Genomic DNA, 23158 nt, shown 5'->3' with positions numbered 1-23158 from the left:
TTTGCAGCCATGAAACATGTATATTGAAAAGCATTTTCTGAGTCGTGTAGCCATACACAGCTCGCAGAAAGTTCTCACTTTGATAAGACTGTAGTGGTATGATAAAAGCACAAACCAACTCAGTTTGCTGAGTACCATGCACTGTCCCTTTTAGGTATTGCACAGTGCAGCCCAATTCTGGGTGTGATCTGTATAGAAAGATGGCAGTTAGAAATGAACAAAGATTGATTCTTCAAAAACAGAGATTAGTAGGGATATTTGAAAAGCTGGGAAATGTTTGCAAGGTAAGTATGATGTTTTGTTGGATTCCAGTAAACCGTGGTTTCTTAGTAACTCTTTCTTTTCCTTTGTGGCTTATGAATTTGTTAAATAAGGACCACGTTGCTGTGTGAAAAAGGATGAATTTGTTCCAGCAGCCTTCACAGTTAGCGTGTCAGTGCACACATAGTACCTTATCAGGTACTGAGCAATGACTGATGGAGAAGGCTGGCTGGAAGAGGTGGAGACCTATGCGATAGTTTGTGCATGTGACTCTTAAATCTCTACAGAGAGTATTTTAAAATAAAAGTTTTAATGACAATGCTTCTTGTAACTTCAATGAATCCTGCTTTCAAACTTCTTTTAGAACAAAACTGAGCAACTATTAGAATGTTTACATAAGCTGTTAATGGTTTTCCTAAATATAGAAAAGGCTTAAAGCCAAAATATTTCTACCCAAGCTTTCAGTTATACAAGCAATGCTAAAATAAACAATTGACATCAAATCTACTGTCATAAAAGCTTTATCCTTTTTTTTTTTTTTTTTTTTTTTTCTCTAGGATTAAGCCTGTTTATCAGAATGTAAGACCTGATTTTCCTTGCCATGTCCTGCCTCATCTACAACTTCTTTGCTTTGTGGGTTCACAAGGGCCCCTTAGCGTTTGCTGCTAGAAAACCAGTTGTGTGAGCTTTGCGTTTTGATTCATGTTATGTTTCATCCTATTCATCCAAAAGGGTTGTTCCCCTCTGTCTGGGGTACCTTCTGGCACTATGGGTTTGGCATGACTCATGAGCTCATACCCTAGTTTGTATGTGATGATGTGTTTCTTTTTCTGAGTGAAGCTAAAGTGAAGCATCCCTGCGTGTGGAGGTCATAGAAGCACAGAATCATAGAACGGTTTGTGTTGGAAGGGACCTTAAATACTATGTAGTTCCAGCCTGCTCTGGTGGGCAGGGTTGCCACCCACTGGGTCAGGTAGTTGTGAATGGTCATGTTTCTTCCTGTCTGAAACCAATGTGCCAATCCCTTTACCCTTTTTTGTGGTAAGTCACCTCATCCTGAAGGATGATTTCCATATGTTAAGAAATCAGTTCAGTACTTCTAAGTAAGAGCTTTCCTCTTCCCTTAAAAGCATGAAAAATAAAGATTTCACACAGAATTTTACATGATCAAATACTCACTAAGGGCACAACCCCTTCCTCCTGCTTTCTTCTGCTCCCACAGCTCCAATCCAGTTTGATTTTGTAGTACCTCTGTCCTCGTAATTTGGTTGGCAATACAGTGTTTAAATTCTTTGAAGCTATTTGCCAAACCATTATTTTTCTTGGAGAAGAATTCATAAAAGCTGGCTGAAATATCAGCTCATTTCTGACTGCTTAATTTTTAGCATTTAAAATATAACTTCAGAATCTCTTTGTTGTTAGAGGCTTTCTTTTGTAAAAAAAAAGGTAAGAGTCTCCTCAAGCTAATGACTGGTTGAGTTTCATTTTAAGCTAATAGTTGAAACATATGAGCTTTCTAGAAATGAGTCTACATTTTTAATAAGAAAAGTCAGAGTTCTTCTACTGCATTCCTTGAATATTCTTGGAAGCATTTTACCAGTTTAGGTGAAACAGAAGTGATCTGGTGAGGCTGAAAATTCAAAAAAATCTGTGGTTCATCGGGAATACTTTGTGAGTTAATAGCTGGTAAATTTGTCCTCATGCATCTAGAAGAGTCTGAAGTATTCTGTGAGCACTGATGTCTTTTCTCCCTTCAGTTGCCAATGGAATACTAATGAAAGTAATGTATGTGCATCATGTGGAAAATATCTTGGCAGACATATACCTGCAGTGCCTTAAATGCTTTGGCATTTTCTTTGTTTAATCAGCATAGTTGATCCTTCCTTCCCCTAGAGGCTTATTCTTTCAGAATAAGATCAAAGGTTTTATACAAAAAAAGTAAGCAAAAGCAGAATTCACCTATTTCAGAGATGAATGAATAGATAAACAAAAGCTTGAAAATAAAACCTTAGGCTCTTTGCTCTCTAATATGAAGTGTCTTATAGGAATAATAATTACAGTAGTCATATATATTTAAAAATTAGACTCCAAGATGTTAACAAAAGAATTTCCTGGAATGAAGTATCTACCTGATTAAACTTCTGTGGGTTGTTTTCACCACGTGTTGTGGAAGAGTAGATGTCTTATGCTGAGCCTGGGTGCTTTGCTAAATTAATAAGTTGACTGGGCACTGGAAATGCTCTTTGAAGAGTGGCACAAAAAGCCTCCCAAGTTAAAGCAATAGTTAATATATCCAGTACAGTTTCCTCATATATTCCTTTTAGCAGTTTGTGCTTCTTACCTCTTATATCTGTTTAAAATGGCATAGAGAAAGTTGGATGGGTGTTGAAACGAAGGCTGATTCCAGCAGATATTTTATGGAACAGAGAAGACAGTTTGGGAGCATCAGTGGTTACAGCTAATATTGTGACACAGACGTGATATACTATTGCTAAATAGAAAACACATAATAAAGTGGATTCAGTAAAACTACAGGGAAACCAGAATAAAAAGCAGATTAGTTAAAGTGTGGTTATGACCAGGAGTGTTACTTCTCAGAAATGTGATCAGGAATGTTGTCTGAATGTCAATTGAACCATTGTTGTGCATTCACAACTGGCACCTCACCTGCTGTTTTGCAGTTGATCCCTGCTGAAGTGGCAGGGCAGAGCTCTGCGTTTGAAGTTGGCGCATCACAAGGAAATGTATTTGAGTTTAATTTGATGATGCTTCTTATCAGTTAGCAAAAACCAGGCTGAAATATCGCAGTAACAGTCTATTTTTTTCTGTAATTATGAACTTAAGAGGGATGCAGTGAGTCCTGCCTATTCAACTACTTTAAAAAATACCACATTTAAGGAGTAAGTTTTTAGAAAACCATCTGCTGTATTTACTTCTGTTCTCTGAAAGCTTTTTTGAGTGGAGCGACTTTGGTACATCTGGCTGGTGCTTCACATATGAGTATACCTGCTGAAGCCTGAAAAGCTGAGTTAATGAATTGTTAGGCAGTCTAAAATGTGTACTGGGGAAAATTTTCCACAGAACAGACTTCACAATTTCTAATTAAAACTTGAAAACTTCCAGCATGTAGGCAGCATATCACACTGTCTGTCCATTACTAGTCATCTTCTACTTCTTAACAGATAGAACTTGTAAGCACTTGAAAGGAGATAACTTTTTAAAAATAGCAACCTGTTTTTTAAGCATTATCAGGATACTGAAATGTTGACATTAAATATAGAAATGGAAGCATTTGGCTTTGACTGAATTCCTTTTAAAGTACAATCCAAATACTTGTTTTCTCCACCTTGGACATACACATTGACAGAGGTCAATGGAACTCTGTACTCCTAAGCTCTCCAACAGTGCAGTGCAGTCTGGAATAAGAGCTTCTGACTGACAGTATGAAAGTTTTTTAAGAAATGCCCCATATGCATGGCTTCAGAAAAATAGTCTTTTCTCTGTTATTTCCTCACTTCTTTTTTTTCCTCTTCATTTCACAGTGGGATTAAGAACAGGCATTGCAGACATAATTTGTGATATTCCAAGCTTCTGTGGCCTTTCATATGTCAGTTCAGTCAAATTTTTATGAAACTTGTTTTTGAAGCAGTTAATCTTGCTGTTACTCCACTGAAGTTTACCTTTGTTTCAGACAAGATAGGACCAAATAACTCTTGGGGTTTTTTTTGTTTTTTTTTGTTTTTTTTGTTTTTTTTGTTTTTTTTTTTTTGTTTTTTTTTTTTTTGCATGTGTGTGCATGTGTTGACACATCCTGTAGTCAGAAGCAGTGTCATTAGTGTTACATGAGGCTGCTGCTCTTGCTACACAACAGTCGCTATGTGGACAAGTCCTAAGGTGCTCTGTAGTTCCAGTGTCTCTTGGACGTGCTTGAAGGATCACATTACATCAGGCACTAAATGTCAGAAGTGTCAGGAGGGACTTAACTATTCTTCCCACATGTGAATTAAGGACCCTTCCCCCTAGCTCTCGCAGTGGGTAGATAATAGCACTTGTATCCCAACCGGTGCATACCAGGGAGTAAAATTCTGCCTGAACTACAAAGAGATCTGATGTCAACTTGCCACAGCATGTTTCTGATGTCTTTTGTGTAATAGCAACAGTTTAAGAAGCTTATTTTGTTGAGAAAAATACAGTAGATCACAAAATGGGTAGGCTTGTTTCCAGTGTATGAGAACATTCAGTTTTACAAACATTGACGTTACTCCAGAAAAATATTGATTAATTTAAAATGTATTTCAGTTCTCAAAAAGATATGGATAAGAAAATAGAAGAGCCTGCTCCATCTGCATCCAGCCAGTACCCAAAGGAAGCAGTGAGGAAACATCACAACTCAGATCGAGGATCCAGGGGCAGTGACTCTTCCAGAGCCTCCAGGAAAAGCTTCAGGCTGGACTACAGGCTAGAAGAAGATGTAACGAAATCAAAGAGAGGCAAAGATGGGAGATTTATCAACCCATGGCCAACATGGAAGTCACCAACCTTGCCCAATGTTTTGAAATGGTGCCTCATGGAAAAAGATAACAGCAATGTGCCATCTTCGAAACAGGTAAGCGCTTACAGGTTCCCTGCTTGTGATTTAGATTGTTTTTTCCCTCTGCTGTAACATCTAAAGCAGGACAATTGCTAACTAACCCATTGGACAACTTCAGGATATTCCTCGTTGGTGTTGTTTTTCTGATTTTGTAATTGCTTTCTTTATACTTTTCAATAGGAGGGATAAACCTTTTTGCTTCTGCAAGTTTTTGCCTTTCAATTAGTTTCTCAACCTTTGATTTAGTTAGTTCAATTTATGTTTATGAAAACAACAAAAATGACCTGACTCAATCATAAACTACATAAACAAGTATACTATTTCCATTTTAATGGGTGTTGCCTTATGAATCATACAATAAAACATCATTCTTATTAGACAAAGCAGCTGTGGCATGTATCATTACAAATTTTTTTTTTTCAGACTACCATTAAATATATATATATATATTTAATATACTTAATAATTCCTTTCTTTTACTTATGGAAGTGCTTGCAAACTTATGTTTCTGTTTCAGTTAACCAAGAGAAAAAAAATGCATATATTAAAACTTACAGGAACAAGTATTTATACTGAAATATTAAAGGTACAGGGCCAGTTGACTGGGACACATTGTTGTTTGTTCTTTGTGTGTTGCTTCTGTCAGATGTGGTGTATACGGAAAGCCTAAAAAAGCGAAGGCTGGAGAAGCAACCTCTGAGAGATGCTTCATTGCCATGAAGAGTACAGGGTACTGGAAAGCCACCGGTTATCTCAGTGACCACAACAGTGTTAAGGTTCACAGTGTTGCACTATGGTTTTGACAGGGTTACTTCTTTGTGTATTTTCTAATGTGTTTTCTCGACCTACCGAAAAGCTGTGCAAAAGAGTACACAACTAGGGAAAGTATTTTTGAACCAACAGGAGTTAGCAATGCTTTTAAGCATCTAGGAATCAGACATAAGCTATAAATCTCACGGGCAGTGTTTAGCAAGTAGCTTACATTTTTCGTTTGTTTTCTTATGTGAATTACCTGTGAAAGAAGTTATCTGATCAGGTTTCTGACTGGGAATTTGTGTTACTTATTAACACAGCCCTGAGAAAATTTGAGATTTCTTTAAGGTTATGTGGCACAGAGCATATTTAAGGGAGAAATAATCCTGGATGTAACTGTTCTACAGTAATAATAATAATTCAATTTCAGAAAAAAGCATAACAAACCTATTTTGGTCTTGGGGTCCCCTCCAGTGATTTACTCTTTTAAGAATTGTATCCTGCCTCTGTACATTATCTGTATTAACAGCAGTTGTCTGGGTGTGTTGAGCTTTAGTCACTTTTATGTACAATTCACAAGTTGGCTGGTTTCAGTTGGCTTTGACTGCTGCCCTGTTCTGTATGTGTGCAGTAGCTGTAGTCATTGCTTCCGTTCTTGTCAGCACAAGTAAGAAACCTCGTCAGTGATTGAGCTACCAAGAAGGCAGTGCTCAGGTTTACTACCAAGTGCAGAATGCACAGCTTTGATGGCAGTGGAGACCTGCAGTGCTTCTCTTTAATTTACTGGTTATCCCTGCAATAAAGGATGATTACAAAGAAATCTGCACTGTCCCAGTTGTAAAGCTCACTTGTTCTCTCTGACCCAGCTGGGATTAATTTTGGACTAATTTTATTGCTTTGCATCTGAAATTGTTGGATTAAGTAACTCTAATTATTTAGTAGCTTGGTGAAATGCATCAGAAAAACCCAGATAGGGATCAATGAAATGTACTCTTTAAGTCCTCAGCCATTTTGATGTTTGTTCCAGCTACATTTGTTCCACACCTAAATCAAGCTGTAAAGCTCTTCTGAGCTTGTTTAAAATTCAAACTAGGTGCTCCATACTTTATTTAACACTGCTAGATAACAAAGCCTTTAGAAGAGATCCTGCTCCAGTTTCCAGCTTTTAGCATGTTTGGTGCCTCCTGTACTGAGCAGTTTCAATTTATCTGTACCAAATGCATTGCATATGTTTTTAAAAAGTAATAGTCCAGGTACTTCACTGTTGAAAAGCTGTGTATTATAATAGTGCTTTCTTGACAAGCCTCTAGCATTATCCAGAATCAGTATACTTTTTGTATGTTTATTGCAGCCTTTATTAAAATTTATTCTTTTTTTTTTTTTTTTTTCTTTTTCCCAGTGCCATTGTAGTGTCTTTTAAGTATTTTGGTTTGGGATTAACAATATAAGTTGTTCTTATTTCTGTAAAATCCAGTGGTATTCCAGTATGTGCTAAGCACCAAAAATCCTGAGCTAATTAGCTTGTCTTACTGAGACCAGTCATGTGTTTCTCCTTGTATGCATTAGGAAGGAAAGAAAAACTTGGGCTGGGGAGTATGACACAATGAAAGAAGACACTGTAGAAAACACTGTGAACGAGCAATAAAGACAGGATGGTATTAAGCACATCTGCCTCTGCTGGTAGCTGACTTGAAATTGATGCTGTATTTTAAAATTCTGTTATAATTCTTGTAATATTGCTGTTTCTGGTTGCTTTGATAGAGAACAAAATGTGCTGTAGCAGGATAAAGGTTCTATAAGATTATGTATTTTGTTTGTTATCCCGTTGCACAAGTTTTAAGAATTTCATATGAAGTATGCTGCTAATAGAGCTTGTGGTTTAGTTTGTTCTTATGATTTGAGAAGTGCTTACTTTTACTACCTGCCTCCTTCCCTTCTAGTTGAAGATGGCCCTGAGAGGAGGAATTGGGTCTTGTAACTAAGTCTCATCTTGGTTTGTTCAGAATGAAAGTGAAAAAAATTTATGTGCAGGCAGCTCCTTGCTTAGTAAAATACTGCCAGGCATTACCAGTACTAGCCAGAAAATTGGTTGGTATAAATACTGAAGGCGATGCGTGGAATGACTTCACTTTTACTCATCTGATGGGAAAGCCAAGTAGTGAAACTAGTCTCACCTCCAGTGCAAAATAGTTTGTAGTCCAACTTTAAAAACAAGTACCTAAAAAGAATGTTTTCTGTAACAGTGCACTTACTGACATAAATTGTTACGAGAATTGTTGCATTTCATACCTGACTTTAATTTCCTTGACATAAACTGATGTATTGGCTTAACCACATCTAATTTCATGAGTTGACCTAATTCCTGTTCTTGAGACTTATGCTGCTTCTGTGTACTTAGAAAAAAATGTTTCTATTTCTTTCTTAGAGAATCAGTGGCTTTTCTCAGTCTAATAATCATACTTTGTTCATTCTTGTATGAGTTAATTGACTGTACTGCACCAACCATTGAGCTTTGGAGAAGGTTATTTGTACAGTAACTTAGTATATGTCTCTTTCCTGAAGGCGGTAGTGAAACTTTTCAGTAAACATGTCTCGTCCATTAGCTCTCAGAAAAGCAATTTCATGAATATTTAATCTTACCGTAAGATTTCAGTATCTTCATCCCAACATATGCCCTCCAAATCAATAAATATTGCAGAAAAAGTAACTTCCCTGGAGCTCTCAAAACTGTTTTAGCAAAAGAAAACCCTGGGCTCCTGAACTGTCACAGCGTCAGCTGGGCTTTTAAGGGAGCAGGAGCTTAGCTCTGTATAAGCTATCTGATAGTGTTAATCTAATGCTAGAGACAGAGGGCAACAACCATCACAGGGAGAATCTAACCAGGAACCAGAAGTGCTGGGACATCAGTATCAGCATTAGCAGGTTTCTTAGCCTTTCTTGAACTCTCTTCTCTTGAGAAAGGGAAGTGAAAATGTGACCAAATAAAAGATTAATGCAGGAGGAACTTGCTGGGAAAAAGCACCATTAAAAAGACATCTGTATTGCAGTTCTTAAAAATAAAAGTTGCCTAAAAATATAAACAAATCACAAGTCTTGACTGGAATGATTTGTGCCTTGTATGAAGTTTCTGTTTCACAGCCAAGTACGTTCTGATATGTCTCATGCATATTTTGTTCTTTTTTCTGGTAGGAACTTGACAGAGAGCTTCCAGTGTTAAAACCATACTTTGTTCAAAACCCAGAACTTGTTGGAAAAACAGGAGCTGGTATGCGAGTCACATGGTTGGGACATGCCTCAGTTATGGTGGAAATGGATGAACTGGTATTTCTCACTGACCCCATCTTCAGCCAGCGGGCTTCTCCTGTGCAGCTGATGGGCCCCAAGCGCTTCCGACCACCTCCGTGCACGGTTGACCAGCTCCCCAAAATAGATGCTGTTGTCATCAGCCACACTCACTACGACCATTTGGACTACAACTCTGTAAAAAGTTTAAACGAACGCTTTGGCAGTGAGCTGCGCTGGTTTGTGCCTCTAGGGCTCTTAGACTGGATGCAGAGATGTGGTTGTGAGAATGTGATTGAACTGAATTGGTGGGAAGAGAACTGCGTCCCTGGTCACGATGCGGTGACTTTTGTCTTTACCCCTTCTCAACACTGGTGCAAAAGGACTGTGACAGATGACAACAAGGTTCTGTGGGGCAGCTGGTCTGTCTTGGGACCTTGGAATAGATTTTTCTTTGCAGGAGACACCGGATACTGTGTTGCTTTTGAACAGATAGGTAAAAGATTTGGACCTTTCGATCTTGCAGCCATCCCCATTGGAGCTTATGAGCCGAGGTATGAAAATCTAATGTTTTGGTCAAAATAGGGAAAAGAGACAAATTGCCCATTTTTCTTAGTTTTGTCATTCAGCAACCAGAAGGTGGAACTGAAATGTCTTTCTTGCGTATTTGCATTTCTCAGAGGTTTTATTCTTCAGTCTTAAGTATAGCAAGGATGAATTGGCTGAGTTCCATGAAAAATGTTGAGTCAAAATTTGGAATTACTTGGTGGCTTTTTCTCTTAAATAGCATTTCTCAATCCATGTCATTTAGGTGCATACAGGTTGCATTTTTCCCTTGCTGAAGTCCTTATGCTGCTTTTGCAATTTATCTGGAAACAAAGATGAATCCTTTCTAGTGTGTGAAAGCCCTGTTTGTTCAGGAATTCGTATCCTATTTACCATGGGGTATCTAAATTTTTTAGATGGTAACAATTGTTATAATGCTGAAAGCAGAGCACGTGTAGTCTGAGAAAAGAAGATAAGAATCGGAACATGGTAAAAAAAAATATATATATATATATATAGTGTTTTATATATATTTTTATATATAAAACTATATATATATAGTGTTTTTCAAAAATGCCTAGGTCCCCTTCTCTGTTTCCTCACCACTCCCTTTGGCTATCTTCTGAAGCGCATACTTTTATGGCATGAAATTAAGTGTAATTTAAATCTGTGGTCTTAATGCCCCCAGGTATCAATAATATGTCCTTATGCTATTAAAATTATAGGTAAGAAAATAACTTTCTGGGGAGTAAAAATACATGAGCTGCTGTTTTGTGAGTATGTTGGTATTTTCTGGCCTGTTGATTTTGAGTGTTCTGCATATTTTTAAGACATATATAGTCTAACTTCTTGATTGGGCAAATGTATATTTTTAGATTCCTTGCAACTTACTCCAGGAAGGTAAAGAAGAAGTCTGGTGACACAAAAAAATTACGTTGTGTTTTGGTAGGTGGTTTATGAAACATCAACATGTGGATCCTGAAGAAGCAGTAAGAATCCATATTGATGTTCAAGCGAAGAAGTCTGTAGCAATTCATTGGGGAACCTTTGCTTTAGCAAATGAGGTAAATTTAAGCACTACATACGAGCTCAGATTTTATAACTACACAATCATTAATGTTATTTCCTTCATGCAATTTAACCCATGTATCTATAAATGTATAATTAAAATGTAATATGAGTGAAAAGTTGTTACTATATGTACTGTGCATCAAAACGATACGTAGCTTTTTGGTAACTAATGTGTAAAATAGTTAAGATTAATTTTAAAGTATAGATATTAAAACACCTGGAGATCTATTAGCATTATTTTTTAATGGTTCCTGTCAGACAGAGAAGCATACTGGAAATCTTATGCTATGCAGCATCTTTGAAGTCCCTTCTTTGTTGTTGAAGGTTTTAGATACACAGAAATTGTTACAACTACATTCCTTCTGGTTTAGAGAAAGTAAATATATTGGGTAGTAGAGTTCTCCAATTGAGCACCCTAATTAATTTATTTGCCTACTTTTTATTTAGCGTAAAGTTAAAAAACAAAACAATCAACACTGCAGTGGAAAACATGGGGCAGAGAAAAATTGAAGCAGACAAGAAAGTTAGTCTGTAATCTGGCATTTCAGTAACTTTCTCTTCTCTGAAGTCTGAACCTTCGAGTCGTAGATTGATTCTTATGACAGATCCTCTGTGTCCTTTCATCTGAAATCTGTGAAGAAAAACCAATGCAGTTGAGAAACCTATGAGTCTTTGGTTCTGAACATTTCATATTGAAAATAAAGTAGATATGATAATGCACTAGCTGTCGTTATAGAATATTCAGACAGGAAAAAAAAAAAAAACTATCAAATATCTTCTGAAGAAGTAGTGTTTTATAGGCATTTAAATAGCTAGAATATATCCTGTAGAGTAATAATAAACCTGATGTCTGACAGCTGAGGAATAGGGCAGACGGGGACATTCATTGCCAAGTTTACTTTTTCATTGCATACATCTCTTGGAAGCCGTAAGAATTGAGTGCCCTTAGTTCAGGATAGTTTTTATGCACCTTGTCAGTCTAGTAAATGCATTGAAGGCTATTTGTGATTCATGATTAAGTATCAGCTTCTTTTACTGGCAAAACGTGGGAAAACTTGGTTATCCTGAATTATTGCAGATTTCTGCCCTTGCTCTTGTATCACTTGTAGTAATTAGTTACCTGAATATTGTAACAGTGACTAAAAATGAAGTGAAAGGCAGGAAGTCTACATTTACTTGGCGGCACCTTGTCTGGTAGCTGTTTTTCACCTTTCTTTGCAACAGTTGCACTATTACTTCTTGTAACTTTCTTCTGCTTCTGTTAACTAGGTTTACTTGACTCATAACATTTTCTATCCGAGATACTTTCAATGCTCTGTCATTAGTACTTACAAAACAGATTGGTTACTTTGAAACACACAAAAATGGATTATTCTCCCTTAAGATGCCTTTTTAAAAACGTAACAAATGCTGTTCCCCTGAATGTTATATTCACTATATTGAAATGGCACTGTTTTGAAAACATTAACACTGACAACTTTGTTTTACTAATGTGAGAAAGCGCCATCTACTGCCTATTAGCATTTCCTTCTTTGTGTTAGGAATGACTAATGACTGTGTCTGCTTCTAAGAGATCTATTTACATTGGAAAGGACTGAATTTTGGGTGATAAATTATGCTTTACTAGATACTGGATGAGTGTAAATCAGTGTTCTAATTCTTTAAAAACTAAAAACAGAACAAACCATTTCAGTTCAATTTGACAAATGTATTCCCTTTCCTTTTCAGGTTATAGTTAATATGTAAAGCAGTCTTTTAGAGTGATGATACTCCTTTTTATTTTCTTGCCCACTAAATTTGGTAGTGATGTTTTTTCCTTGTATTGTTATTTTTCTAGTATTACTTGGATCCTCCAGTTAAACTGAACGAAGCTCTTGAAAGATACGGCTTGAAAAAAGAAGACTTCTTTGTCTTAAACCATGGAGAGTCACAGGACTTGAGTACAAACGATGGGTCTGAACAGTAAACCAGCAGCAATTCCTTGTAAGCCTTGTTTGATTTGAACAAGTATTTAATATTGCAAATATTAATTTGATGTACTTACAGAGTTGATTGAGTTAATTGGATTTTTAGATTCCAGGTTTGTCATTTTCATAACTTAAGTCCTCATAGAAATTTCATTTTACTGTTGTTTTTGTTTTCATTTTTCAGTTATATTCATTTTATTAGTTTATTTACAAATTTTGGGAGGTGATCCAAACACTGTTTAATAAATGAGATATTGTTTGGATATAACTTGCAGTTTCAACTCTTACCTGCACCAGTGATGAACATTTTTTGTTTGCTTTTTTTTTTTTTAAACTCTTCATCTTGCCTCTAGCAGCAATAATACCTTCAGAACAGGACAGTCTCATAATTAATGGCTGATATTAATTACTCATTGTTATATCTCACTCGTTAATCATTGATTTTCAAATTATGTCCTGTTCCTCGGTAGCTTCACAACACGTTGTATGGGGCATCTCCCAATACATCTGTGTTATTAAAGCACAAGCACAGTCAAATCATTATTTTACTGTGTGCTGCTACATTTTCATTTACTGGGGAACCACAAAAATTGAATTTTAAAACGATCTAAAGAAATGTGCCTTTAACAGGGAGAGAGAGCTTCAATATTGCAACATCCATGTGTAATGCTTAATGATGACCAGAGTATCTGTGCACTTTCATTGTTAATGTTTTTAAGTGAGGCCTGAACATGTCTAAAATAATTTCCTTGTCAAATATTGTACATGAAATGGAAGAGTCCATTAGTGGCACTTGTCTTTGCATCAACTCAGCCAATTAAATACTTTTTCTTTTTTAAGTGAAAAGGGCTGTGGTAATTTTTCTTATAGCTTCCTTATAATCAAGTTGAATGAGAGACTACAAAACTACTTGGTATTGTAATACTTGGCTGAACGTATCTGTATCAAATTGCCATGCTCATTTAAAGAATTAAAGCCTGTTGTTGCCAAAAACAAAAAGTAATAATGGTGGTTGTTTTGCTTCATAACTCATAAATACTTTGTGATTTTTTTATTTTTTTTTTTTTTTACTTTTGTGTGTTGCATTTTATGCTTATACTTCACCAAGATCAATGAAAACAATAAATTCCCTGTGATTTTAAGGCATTGACTTCTGCCAACTAATTAAAACCACTCAAGGAGATCTCATGCTGCAAGTGAGCTTCAGTTTGCAACAGTTACCTTTTAGGAGCCAACACTAGGACATGCTAGAAATCTTAAAGAACTTAATGCCAGCGAAGAACAGCACAAGGAGACAAAGATGAATTAGCCTAAGTTAATGCTGAGGAAGGCTTCTGGAGTAGGTAATTAAACTATCTGTAAGCAAAACTATCTTATATTCCTGTAGTATAATTCGTATTTAACAAACATCAAGATTTCTTTATTTGAAAAGGTATTTTTTACTATGAATCTAATAACCAGAATGTGTTCAAAACTGGTTTAAAACTACTGCTAGTAGTTCAGTGTTGATTTCCACAAGGATGTTTCAGACCAAGTCTGTGTTGGGCCTTTTATTTACACAGTAGCTTCAGTAATGACTTGGATGCGTAGTGTCTATTATGTATAATATTTTGGAGGAGACCAAGTTGCTGGATATCTTTGATGGACATTATTAAAACTCTTTTTTTTTTTTTCATTTCGAAACTATCGGACTGCATTGTGTAAAGTTCTGTATTTTAGGAAGGAAAAAATGAAACTGAAGGAGTAGCTATTATATGTAGATAAGCAGCAAGATACAAGGATTGGTGCCTTAAATGTCAGCAATGTCAAATGTTTTTGGTTTAGATGTACTTACTGTATTTATTTAGATGTACTTTTGTGTTTAGATGTACAGGATTTGTATGTACAATAGTGACAGCTGTTCTGCTTGGTGCTGATAAGATTCCACCAGGTGTGGGGCAGAAGATTAAAGAAAAAAAAATAAGACCCTTTCATAAAGATGCATTGGACAGTCTTGCATTATTTCAAAACACCTCAGCAGTATTGTTCTGTGCAGAAAAGATTTTAAAACAGGTACGGACCAGAAGACTGAAGCAAGAATGCAATATGCTTCCTTGTGCTTTAGATAAAGAGGACAATGGTCATTTCAATTCATTCATATCCTTTGGCAATTGACAGAAACTGATTTTTAGAGTGGGGTAGGTAGAGAGGAACATCAAAGCATCTCCACTGCTGAGATTAAGAAAGGAAATGTTGATAAAATCAGATTATATATCAAGAATAGACTGATATCTTCTTGTCTTAGAAGACAAAGAAGGTGGAATAAGTGACTCTTCAGTGTCTGGCCTAGGCTTTATCTTTGCTAAATCCAAGAGTTTTATATATTTATATATAATTTTTTTATTTTAAATATATATATATATATATATATAAAAATTATTTATTTATTTATTTATATTTTATTTTATTTTTTAATCAAAAACTGGCAAAACACTATGAGATTATAATACAATTTGTGTATTGTAAGATGGACTGGGTTTGGACCAGTGGAAGGGAGAAAGAAAAGTTCACCACAAGTGCAGTGATGGACAGAGTTCTATTTGGGATTCATGTTAATGTGTACTTCTGCCTTAATGGTATTCCTATTGAATTAAAACTACTTGTAGAGATTAATTGGCTTTACCTGTTCATTGATCAAGGCACACAAAAGTTGTATTTTCCAGGTCATACTTTTCTTGCAGCATTATCTATTTGGAAAATGTTGTCTACTGAAAATAAGTAAGATATCTAGAGAACATACAGAAAGAAAAAGGTAGTATTTTATTAACAGTTGAGTGTGTGTATTAACTTAAAGATGAAGCATCTGGTCACAGTTTAGGTAATGCATTTCTCTTAAAAAAAAAAAAAATAATAATACACGGTGTCTTCATAATGTGGCATTCTGGAAGTTTTAGTAGTCTTGTTTTGGTATACAGTATTTTCTACTACATGTTCTTTGCTCATCAATGAAACTTCCTCCAGTTTCCTTTGCAATGTTTTGATTTTCCATTTAACTTTGAATTAATGCTGCAGAGATGAGTGAAAATGTATGGGGGCTAACTCAACAGAAGCACTTGTTCTGATAACATTCCAGGAACAGAACTCTCCCATGAGCTCTCATAAAGCCTGTCCGCACAGGCTGGAGGGCTGCTACAGAGCAGAAGCTTTTGTAAAAATGTGAATGATATTGCTTTTCCTGGCTTCTTTTAACAAAGATAATACAGAGGTGTGGTAATGTAATTTGAAAAGCACGTACACTTTCACATTTAAAGCTATCAGTCCTCTAAGGGAGATAAAAATCCTTTGATTTTGCTGAAGTATAGAAACGTTTCATGTTGTGTCTGACTGCACTGTACTTCAACTAAATGGAATAGATGTACTAAACATATGATTACATAATTTTAATATGCACTTTTCATTGAAAATACTGTTTCTGCAGGAAGACAGTGATAGTTTGGCACTGTTTTTCAACTAAAACTGAAAAAAACTAAATAGCTGCTGTTTAACAGGTATCAGTAATAAAATGGAAACAACTAAGCTCTGATTGCTGAATCTTTAATGCATCATTATAAGAGATGCTTATTCAACAGCTGTAAATATCTAAGGCACAAAAATTCTAACCTTAAGAATATCTAGATAGACCTTATTCATGAATTTAAAATGTTCATTGTACATGTAAAAGCTTTCATGCTTTAAAGTGTGCCTCCCTCTGTTTACATACACCAGTTGTATAGTGGTTTCTCGGTGCTAAGTAACCTGTTTCTTATCTTGCTTTTTACAAGAAATCTGTTATACTCTGCAGTGTGTTTAATATAGAGTCTCTTGTGATTGATTGCCAAGTACAATAGCAATATTCAGCATTTTTTTAATATCTAATCTTAAGATATTTGTCAGTCACTAGTAAATTACTACTGTGTTAGTAGTCTCACAACTTGCTCTTTCACATCTGTGTCAGGGTGATGCAGTAAAGATGCCAGCTTCTGAGCAAATGCAGTAGGATCCCTGCAGAGTATAGAGAAAACAGAGTCTTCACTGTATTCATCCTCTATCATGATGCCGCCTTCACTGTTCATGTTCTTTTTCAAATTTGCTGCAAATACCAGGGCTCTGAGCAGAATATCTGTCTTCATACAGTTGTCAAAGAGTAACAACAGTGATGGCACCTAGGACATCAAATAAATCATCCATATTTAATCATCGGTGCTATGTACATCTAGCTAAATCTAACTTTAAAAAATAGAAAAGAAATCTGCACCTAAACAATCTAAGTCAGAAACCTTGTGAAATACCAGAACTACACATAATGAGACATCGTGCAGGAAACCTGCACAGCATTCATATTTGCTCTTTTGAAAAGATGTGTCACAGGCTAATTAATACTTCATACTTTCAGTTTTTAAAATAGAGTGGTCTGGAAGCTTTCTGTCTGTAAGAGAGCCTGCTTTTCTTCACGTAATGTTACTTTTGCCTTCTGTGGTGATCTGAACGTTTGTTAACGTGTCTGATAGAACTGAGCAGGATATACTTTCAGCAGAGGACTGAACATATGCCTACCCTAGTCTTTTTTAATTGTGAAAATCCAGTAGTATCTAGACTAGCTCTGCTTATGGGAAATACCTCAGAAGTAAAAAGTTTGCTTTTTAAATCAGCCACTACATATTTTAAGAAACATATTTTAGTGAGGAGGAAGAAGGTGCAGAACCATTCCAGCCCCAAATCTTTTGGTTTTGGTATGAGAAAAGGATGTAACTGAAATAAATGTGTATGTTAAGCCAGAAATGGGAAGTGTCAGGTAAAGTTCTCCATGAAGACAAGCGATGCACAAGGAAAGTTATTCATAATGCCAAGAGAAAAAGATTTATGGATGCATTTGAATAAAGAGGTGGGGATTTCAGTGGAATTTATTTTTCTTAGGTGTGCAAGCAATTGAAAAGGTAAAAATGGAAAGCAAGAACAGGCTTCTCCACCTTACTACTATTTGGCTCTAAACTAAAAGAGGTTTGGATTAGACATTTGGAAAAAAATCTTCGTTATGAGAGCAGTAAGGCACAGGCATGGCTGCCCAGAGAAGCTGTGGATATCATATCCCTGGAACTACTCATGGTCAGGCTGGATGGGGCCCTGGGGAGCCTACTGGTGGGTAGCAGGGGGGCTGGAACTCTAAGATCTGTAAGGTTCTTTCCAACCCAAACTTTTCTGTGATCCTACGATCTGAAATATTATACAGGAAGTCTGACCATCAAGTGCCTTCAAGTGCATACGCCCCATACATTTGCAGTTAATGCAATCTGTAATACACCACAAGCTGGAATGTTAACCTGTGAAAGAATATGCTTCTAATTACTTATATGAACCAGGTACTTACTAGAATTTTACTTCAGAGTTGCACATAAACTTGGATTAGAGGAATTTAGACGTATTACACGTACACATCTACATACATACACATAAGTAATTGCTAAAAAAAAAAAAAAAAAAAAAAAAAAAAAAAAACAAACTAAAACCTTACTTGAGCTTTGAGAAAATGTCTTGTTGTAGCTGGGTTTGCAGACAAGTTCACAAGGACTTTCAAAACTTGTATCTGAAATGAGGAACATGCGTGATCATTGCAGTCTCCAGAACCAGAATGTGTGAACAGACATTTGTGCTCCCTGGCCTTTGTCATCTCTCTCTACCCTGAGCATATCCCATCACTTTTTAGTGTAGCCCACTATTTTCTGGTTTCCTTCATTTTGATAGTCTCCAAACACAAATTCTCACCTTCTTTCAGAGAATCTGGATTTTTCACTAAAGCAAGGAAAGTCATAAAAATCATTCTTTTAACATGGTCACCAAACTGTAGGGACTCCAGTATAGTCTGCACTGTCATCTTTTTTAACATGGAAAAGATTATAGATTTTGGTTTTTCTCAGGATTTAAGCTTTCACACAATTACATGTGTAAGGCTTATATAAGTTTGAAATGTAGGACTGAAATTCCTTAGTATTTTAAAAGCAGGAGGTGAGACTGTGGAAGGAGATGTTAATCTAAAGAACAAGCAACAAGGAACAGGATTCAGGGTTAAAAAATAAACAAGCACTTAAAACGTGATCAGAAGCACACACAAACACAGCTTTGTCCTTTCCTGGACTTTGATGCACTAATCTTTTATATGAACACTGAAAAAAGGCCAAGTGTTATTTATTGCACTTCAGTGAAGTATATCTAGTAACTTTAATGGAACTTCGTATTTCTAAAAGCTATTTTTGATCTGGGAGAACAATTCAGTGCATTGATATTGATGGAATATCCCAGGTATTCATGCATCCATGAAGCCTTTCAAATGCAGATCTTTCTTGCCCTGTCGTGCAATTGCAGTGTTTGGTAAGCAGAACTCTAGAGCTGCTGTAGTAAAGGAAGTGAGCAAAAACTGTGCACACAGCTACAGCTCTAGCCCAGTAATTGCATTATCAGGATTCTCTTCCTTCCCTCTCTCCATTCTTCCTGAATTTATGTGGAGTAAGTAATATCAATATGAATATCACATATTTTATGGACTGTCAGCTATTGCCAATAAATACTTGTTTTTCTAAGCACACTCTAAACCATATTATAAAAACAGTACAAAGGAGGCAAGTAAAGCAGCTTCATAAGTGGTTTATAACAACACAGTACTCAATACCTGTGTCCTTTCAGATCCTTCTGAAAGCAAATGAAGAAAGCATGGAATCTTGTTTATCATCTTATAATGATAGTCGTTGGTAACAGACATGTTTGTCAACAATCGCAGTCCAGCTAGCTGCAGATCAGAGTTCAGAGGAGCTGATTCAATGTTCTTACAAACTTGCATAATATATACCTTGGGAAAAAGAGAAGATGAAAAGGAAAGACATTTCTTTGAGACAAGCAGATTTCCTATTCATAAATAGCATCAATAGTCTAGAAACAGGAGCATAAATACCTACTGAACTGCTTGTTGAATACATAATCTGATTGAGGTACTTAGAAACAAGCATTTATGTTTCATTTTTAATACATACAAATACTGTGACCTGATAGAAGGAGACAGGCCAGACTTACACTCCCTAACTTTCCTGAAGCACAAATTACTCTGAAAACTCAAATTGCTTTGACACCACCTCAGAAGTGGTACCTTTGCTTCAAGAGGTTATTTTGAAAATCACCTACTTAAAGCAACTAAGGTCTTAAATGTTCAGAGCAAGCCAAGGGTAAGGCTTGGAAAGAAATCCTTCCTTCCAATTACATGGTCCATTCACTGGAGTACATCTCGGGAACAGTGATGACAACTGACACTGGCAACTGTTATCTACAAAATTTTCTTCTGAATGATATCACACAGTGAACTCTGTGAGCGCTAAGAAAAAAATTACTTTGCCTTCGCCAAAGGAGTTGTTTTCTGCCTACGTGTCTATATAAATATGCGCTACGGGCAAGCACTTCTTTAAAAAATGTTGCTCAGCACTAAAGGTGCTATAAATGACAGTGTATGATCAAAGTGGCTTTCTATCATGCTACTGAAGAAGCTACCAAAAATCTTCAAATCTGCATGTAAGCTCACTGCTTGGACACTTCTTGATCAAATAATGCCAAAAGAGGCTTTTCTGATGGCTGGTCCCATCTCATCTGTACCATCTACTGTATTTATCAGCAGGACTTACTACCATTATTACAGACTTTTTCCTTTTTTTTAAAGAGTAAAACACCACACTGAGAAGTGGGTCACAAACAAGCCCGAGGGATCAATTCCCATTTTATCATCCAGTTCCCTTGCCTACGGAGTCATGTGAGACTCAGAATGCTACCCATCTCATTACACGACCTTACTGATGTTGTAAGGATATTTAGAAATCACTTTGCCTCACGTTATTTCCCTATAAACCTAACAGCAGTATCTCTGTTTAGCAGCGCTTGGTGAAAGCTAAATACAGCCTGCCCAGTTTCCTTGGTGCTTTTTCAAAAATAAATTGCCAGTGATACAAATGCATTAAGTTATCTGTTTGGCTTTAGGGTGCACAGCTCATCTACAGCTGATGACTCTCATGTCTAACCTCAAGACATTTTAGCATCCTCCCTCATATTATAAAGATATGCTGAAAGCCCCATACTATTTCCTGTGTCTCAGCTACTTTTATTTTTTCCTTGTAACAAACTTACCTGTATCTCTTCCTGATTTTTAATATTCATACTCAAATTATTAAGTGCATTTAGTGCTTTTTCTTTAACTGTGGGAACACAATCCAAGAGCATCCCTCCAATTACAGAAAGGCCATCCAAATTTCGAATTATATCCTGAAATATAAAAGGTACTCAATAAAATTGTTGCAAATTTTGAATTAAATGCTGCAAGCTTTACTCAAAGTTTCTTTTTGTGCAAAGGGAATTGTGTGAATTAAAACTTTCAGAACAGACTGTTTAAAGTGTTTGTTATTTTTTGTATTATGATTGCATACAAAATTAAATTATGGTATTTATTTTAAAACTGCCACCTGCTCACAGTATCAAAATCACACTGGAATGTAATTTCATTTGAGAGACACCAACAGCATAAAACCTTCTGTAGAGTTGCCCATAAAATAATAGAATTTTGAAGAGCTTGCAAATTAAGCAGGCTCCTAAAGCAGGCAGAATAAAACCCGTTACATTTTGCTAGTGCTTAATTGAAGAAGGATTTGATGCAGCTTGTTAATTGTAAAACATGTAATCACTAAGCTGCCGTTTGAATTTGGGATCTATTAATTCAAATGAAATTCTGAACAGTCCTGCTTAGGGCCAAAGCTTTTCTGCATCATATTTCCAACTGAATCAAAGAGAGCTGGATGGCAGGGAAGCTGCTGCAAATGGCACACAGCTTTGTAAACATCAAAGCTGCTTGAAAATATTTCAGTAGATTTCAGATTGGATCCTGAGATTATTTAACTTGTCTCAAATTCAGCCTTTTAATTAACATTATATAACTGAAGGCAACAAAAGACATATTTACAGCACTTTGAAAATACAGGACGCTGTAGAGAGTTTGAGTACATTTAATGCATACAAATATTAAGCACAGAAATCTTGTGAGGATGATTAATTGCATTCTTTGGACTAGCATGAAATTAAGGCATAAACATAAAACAGAAGATTCAGAATGCAGGTTAGGCCAGCTCTCAATCTTGTGACACTCTTAAGCAAAACAGCACCCTTCATTTTCCATACTGACCGGTAATGAAATGCTGTTGTTTTCTACAGAACAATACTTACTTGATTTACAGAGAAGGCAGCACTGTTACTAAGAGTGATTAAAGCTTGCTCCTGAATTAATGGATCATCTGTGGCCTTGAGCAAATGAATAAGCTTCTGTAGAGCGTCTGCGTCCATGCTGTGGGGTGATGGAGGAATTTCTTCCATCACTGTTTAAAAATTAAATAATACCAAGTTTGAGACATTTCACTTAGTTAGCAATGAATGCTTTTTTAGCAAGTTGAATTTCAGTTCCAGTTTCTCCCCATTGCCCCTTGTTCTATTGCTGTACCCCTCTGAAAAGAGTTTGCTCCCAGTGACTCGACTCCTGTACTTCAGGTATTTATACACAGTGATGAGATCCCTCTCCAGACTTCTCTTCTCCAGGCTGAACCGCCCCAGCCCTCAGCCTTTCCTCATAGAGAGGTGCTCCAGGCCCCCAGTTATCTTCATGACCCTCCACTGAACTCTCTGCAGCAGTTCCCTGTCTTTCTTGAACTGGGGAGCCCAGAACTGGACCCAGTACTCCAGATGTGGCCTCACCAGGGCAGAGCAGAGTGGGAGAATCACCTCCCTCGACCCACTGGCCACAAACACGTACATGTTCTATGTTTGACTGTACCCAACAACCATATAAAGGCAAAAAGATTTTGCTTTACCACAGCACAACTTTCATCTTTTTTCCTGAATCCCGTGACTACTTCTTCTCAAGGTACAAAAAGAAGGAAAAGAAAAGGAATGTGTAACAAAAGCTTGAGGTGTATTTCTCTAAGATTAATTAACAGCAAACCTCCCTTGCAAAATTACAGGGAATGTTCACCAAACGTTAACTTTTTCCTTGTGTCCCACAAGATGAAATGTGGAGATCTGTTTGGACATTGCAGGGAAAGTGAATAAGCCTTCTGATCTGCAGCCTACTGCTTGCAGAAATCACGCTGGTGACAATGTGCTCGCGCACCGCGTTCCTCTGACAGAGCCACAGCCCAGATGATAAGAACGGCGCTGCTCCGTGATGGAGACTCGCGAACAGAGAAACGCCGTTCTGTCAGGATCGCAGAACCGCAGGGGCTCCAAGGCCTGCAGGAGCAGGCTCCCTACGCTGCCTTACATGGGAAAGCAAGCAGGCCTGTTCTGAATTTCTCCAGGGGAGACTCCGGCTGTAAGCCCGCCCCGCTGCAGCGGGCCTTCCCGGCGCTCACTGCGGCAGCGGGAGCACTGCGCTGCCGGTCCCGCGCCGCCGCCGCCGCCGCCGCCGCCCCTCCTCTTCCTCTTCCTCCTCCTCACCTGAGGGCGGAACGCAAGGCGCTCCCCGCCGCCGCCCTCGGCCCGCTGCCCGCCTCCAGAGGCGGTAGCAGTAGCAGGCGCCGGCGCCGAGCACGAGCCCCAGCACGGCTGCTCTCACGATACGCCGCTCGCCCATCTTCCCCGTCTGCGGAAGCCGATACCGCAT

General features: G+C 37.1%; 2 protein-coding genes across 6 annotated transcripts in view; one reads left to right on the top strand and one right to left on the bottom strand.

Moving 5' to 3' along the window:
• The window catches only part of NAPEPLD (N-acyl phosphatidylethanolamine phospholipase D), a 20516-nt gene extending 6903 nt beyond the window's left edge, over nucleotides 1-13613 (top strand). For all 3 annotated transcript variants that reach the window (XM_042815650.1, XM_042815649.1, XM_042815651.1), the window contains exons 2-5: nucleotides 4561-4867; nucleotides 8795-9441; nucleotides 10383-10497; nucleotides 12342-13613. In XM_042815650.1, the coding sequence (XP_042671584.1) occupies nucleotides 4561-4867; nucleotides 8795-9441; nucleotides 10383-10497; nucleotides 12342-12470 (1198 nt within the window). In that variant the 3' untranslated portion in view covers nucleotides 12471-13613. The remainder of the gene's footprint in view (nucleotides 1-4560; nucleotides 4868-8794; nucleotides 9442-10382; nucleotides 10498-12341) is intronic.
• Nucleotides 10771-23158, bottom strand: ARMC10 (armadillo repeat containing 10). 3 transcript variants are annotated; one of them, XR_006168299.1, is made up of 7 exons: nucleotides 22993-23158; nucleotides 21730-21878; nucleotides 20644-20778; nucleotides 19151-19327; nucleotides 17999-18070; nucleotides 15134-16652; nucleotides 10771-11135 (listed from the first exon to the last, which is right to left on the bottom strand). XR_006168299.1 is itself a non-coding variant. In XM_042815652.1 (6 exons), exons 1-6 carry the CDS (start codon nucleotides 23156-23158, stop codon nucleotides 16398-16400), a joined length of 954 nt encoding a protein of 317 aa, XP_042671586.1. In that variant the 3' UTR covers nucleotides 14949-16397. The 3 variants fall into 3 exon arrangements, 2 of the variants coding, with proteins under 2 accessions (XP_042671586.1, XP_042671587.1); XM_042815652.1 differs by lacking the exon at nucleotides 10771-11135 and having other exon boundaries at nucleotides 14949-16652; XM_042815653.1 differs by lacking the exons at nucleotides 10771-11135; nucleotides 22993-23158 and adding an exon at nucleotides 22368-22800 and having other exon boundaries at nucleotides 14950-16652.

The sequence above is a fragment of the Centrocercus urophasianus genome, unplaced genomic scaffold, assembly GCF_019232065.1.
Source record: "Centrocercus urophasianus isolate 14NV4802_14NV808 unplaced genomic scaffold, USGS_Curo_1.0 seq_15, whole genome shotgun sequence".
Lineage (NCBI taxonomy): Eukaryota > Metazoa > Chordata > Aves > Galliformes > Phasianidae > Centrocercus > Centrocercus urophasianus.
Note: the sequence above shows the minus strand (reverse complement) of the source record. Positions and strands in the feature narration are given on the sequence as shown.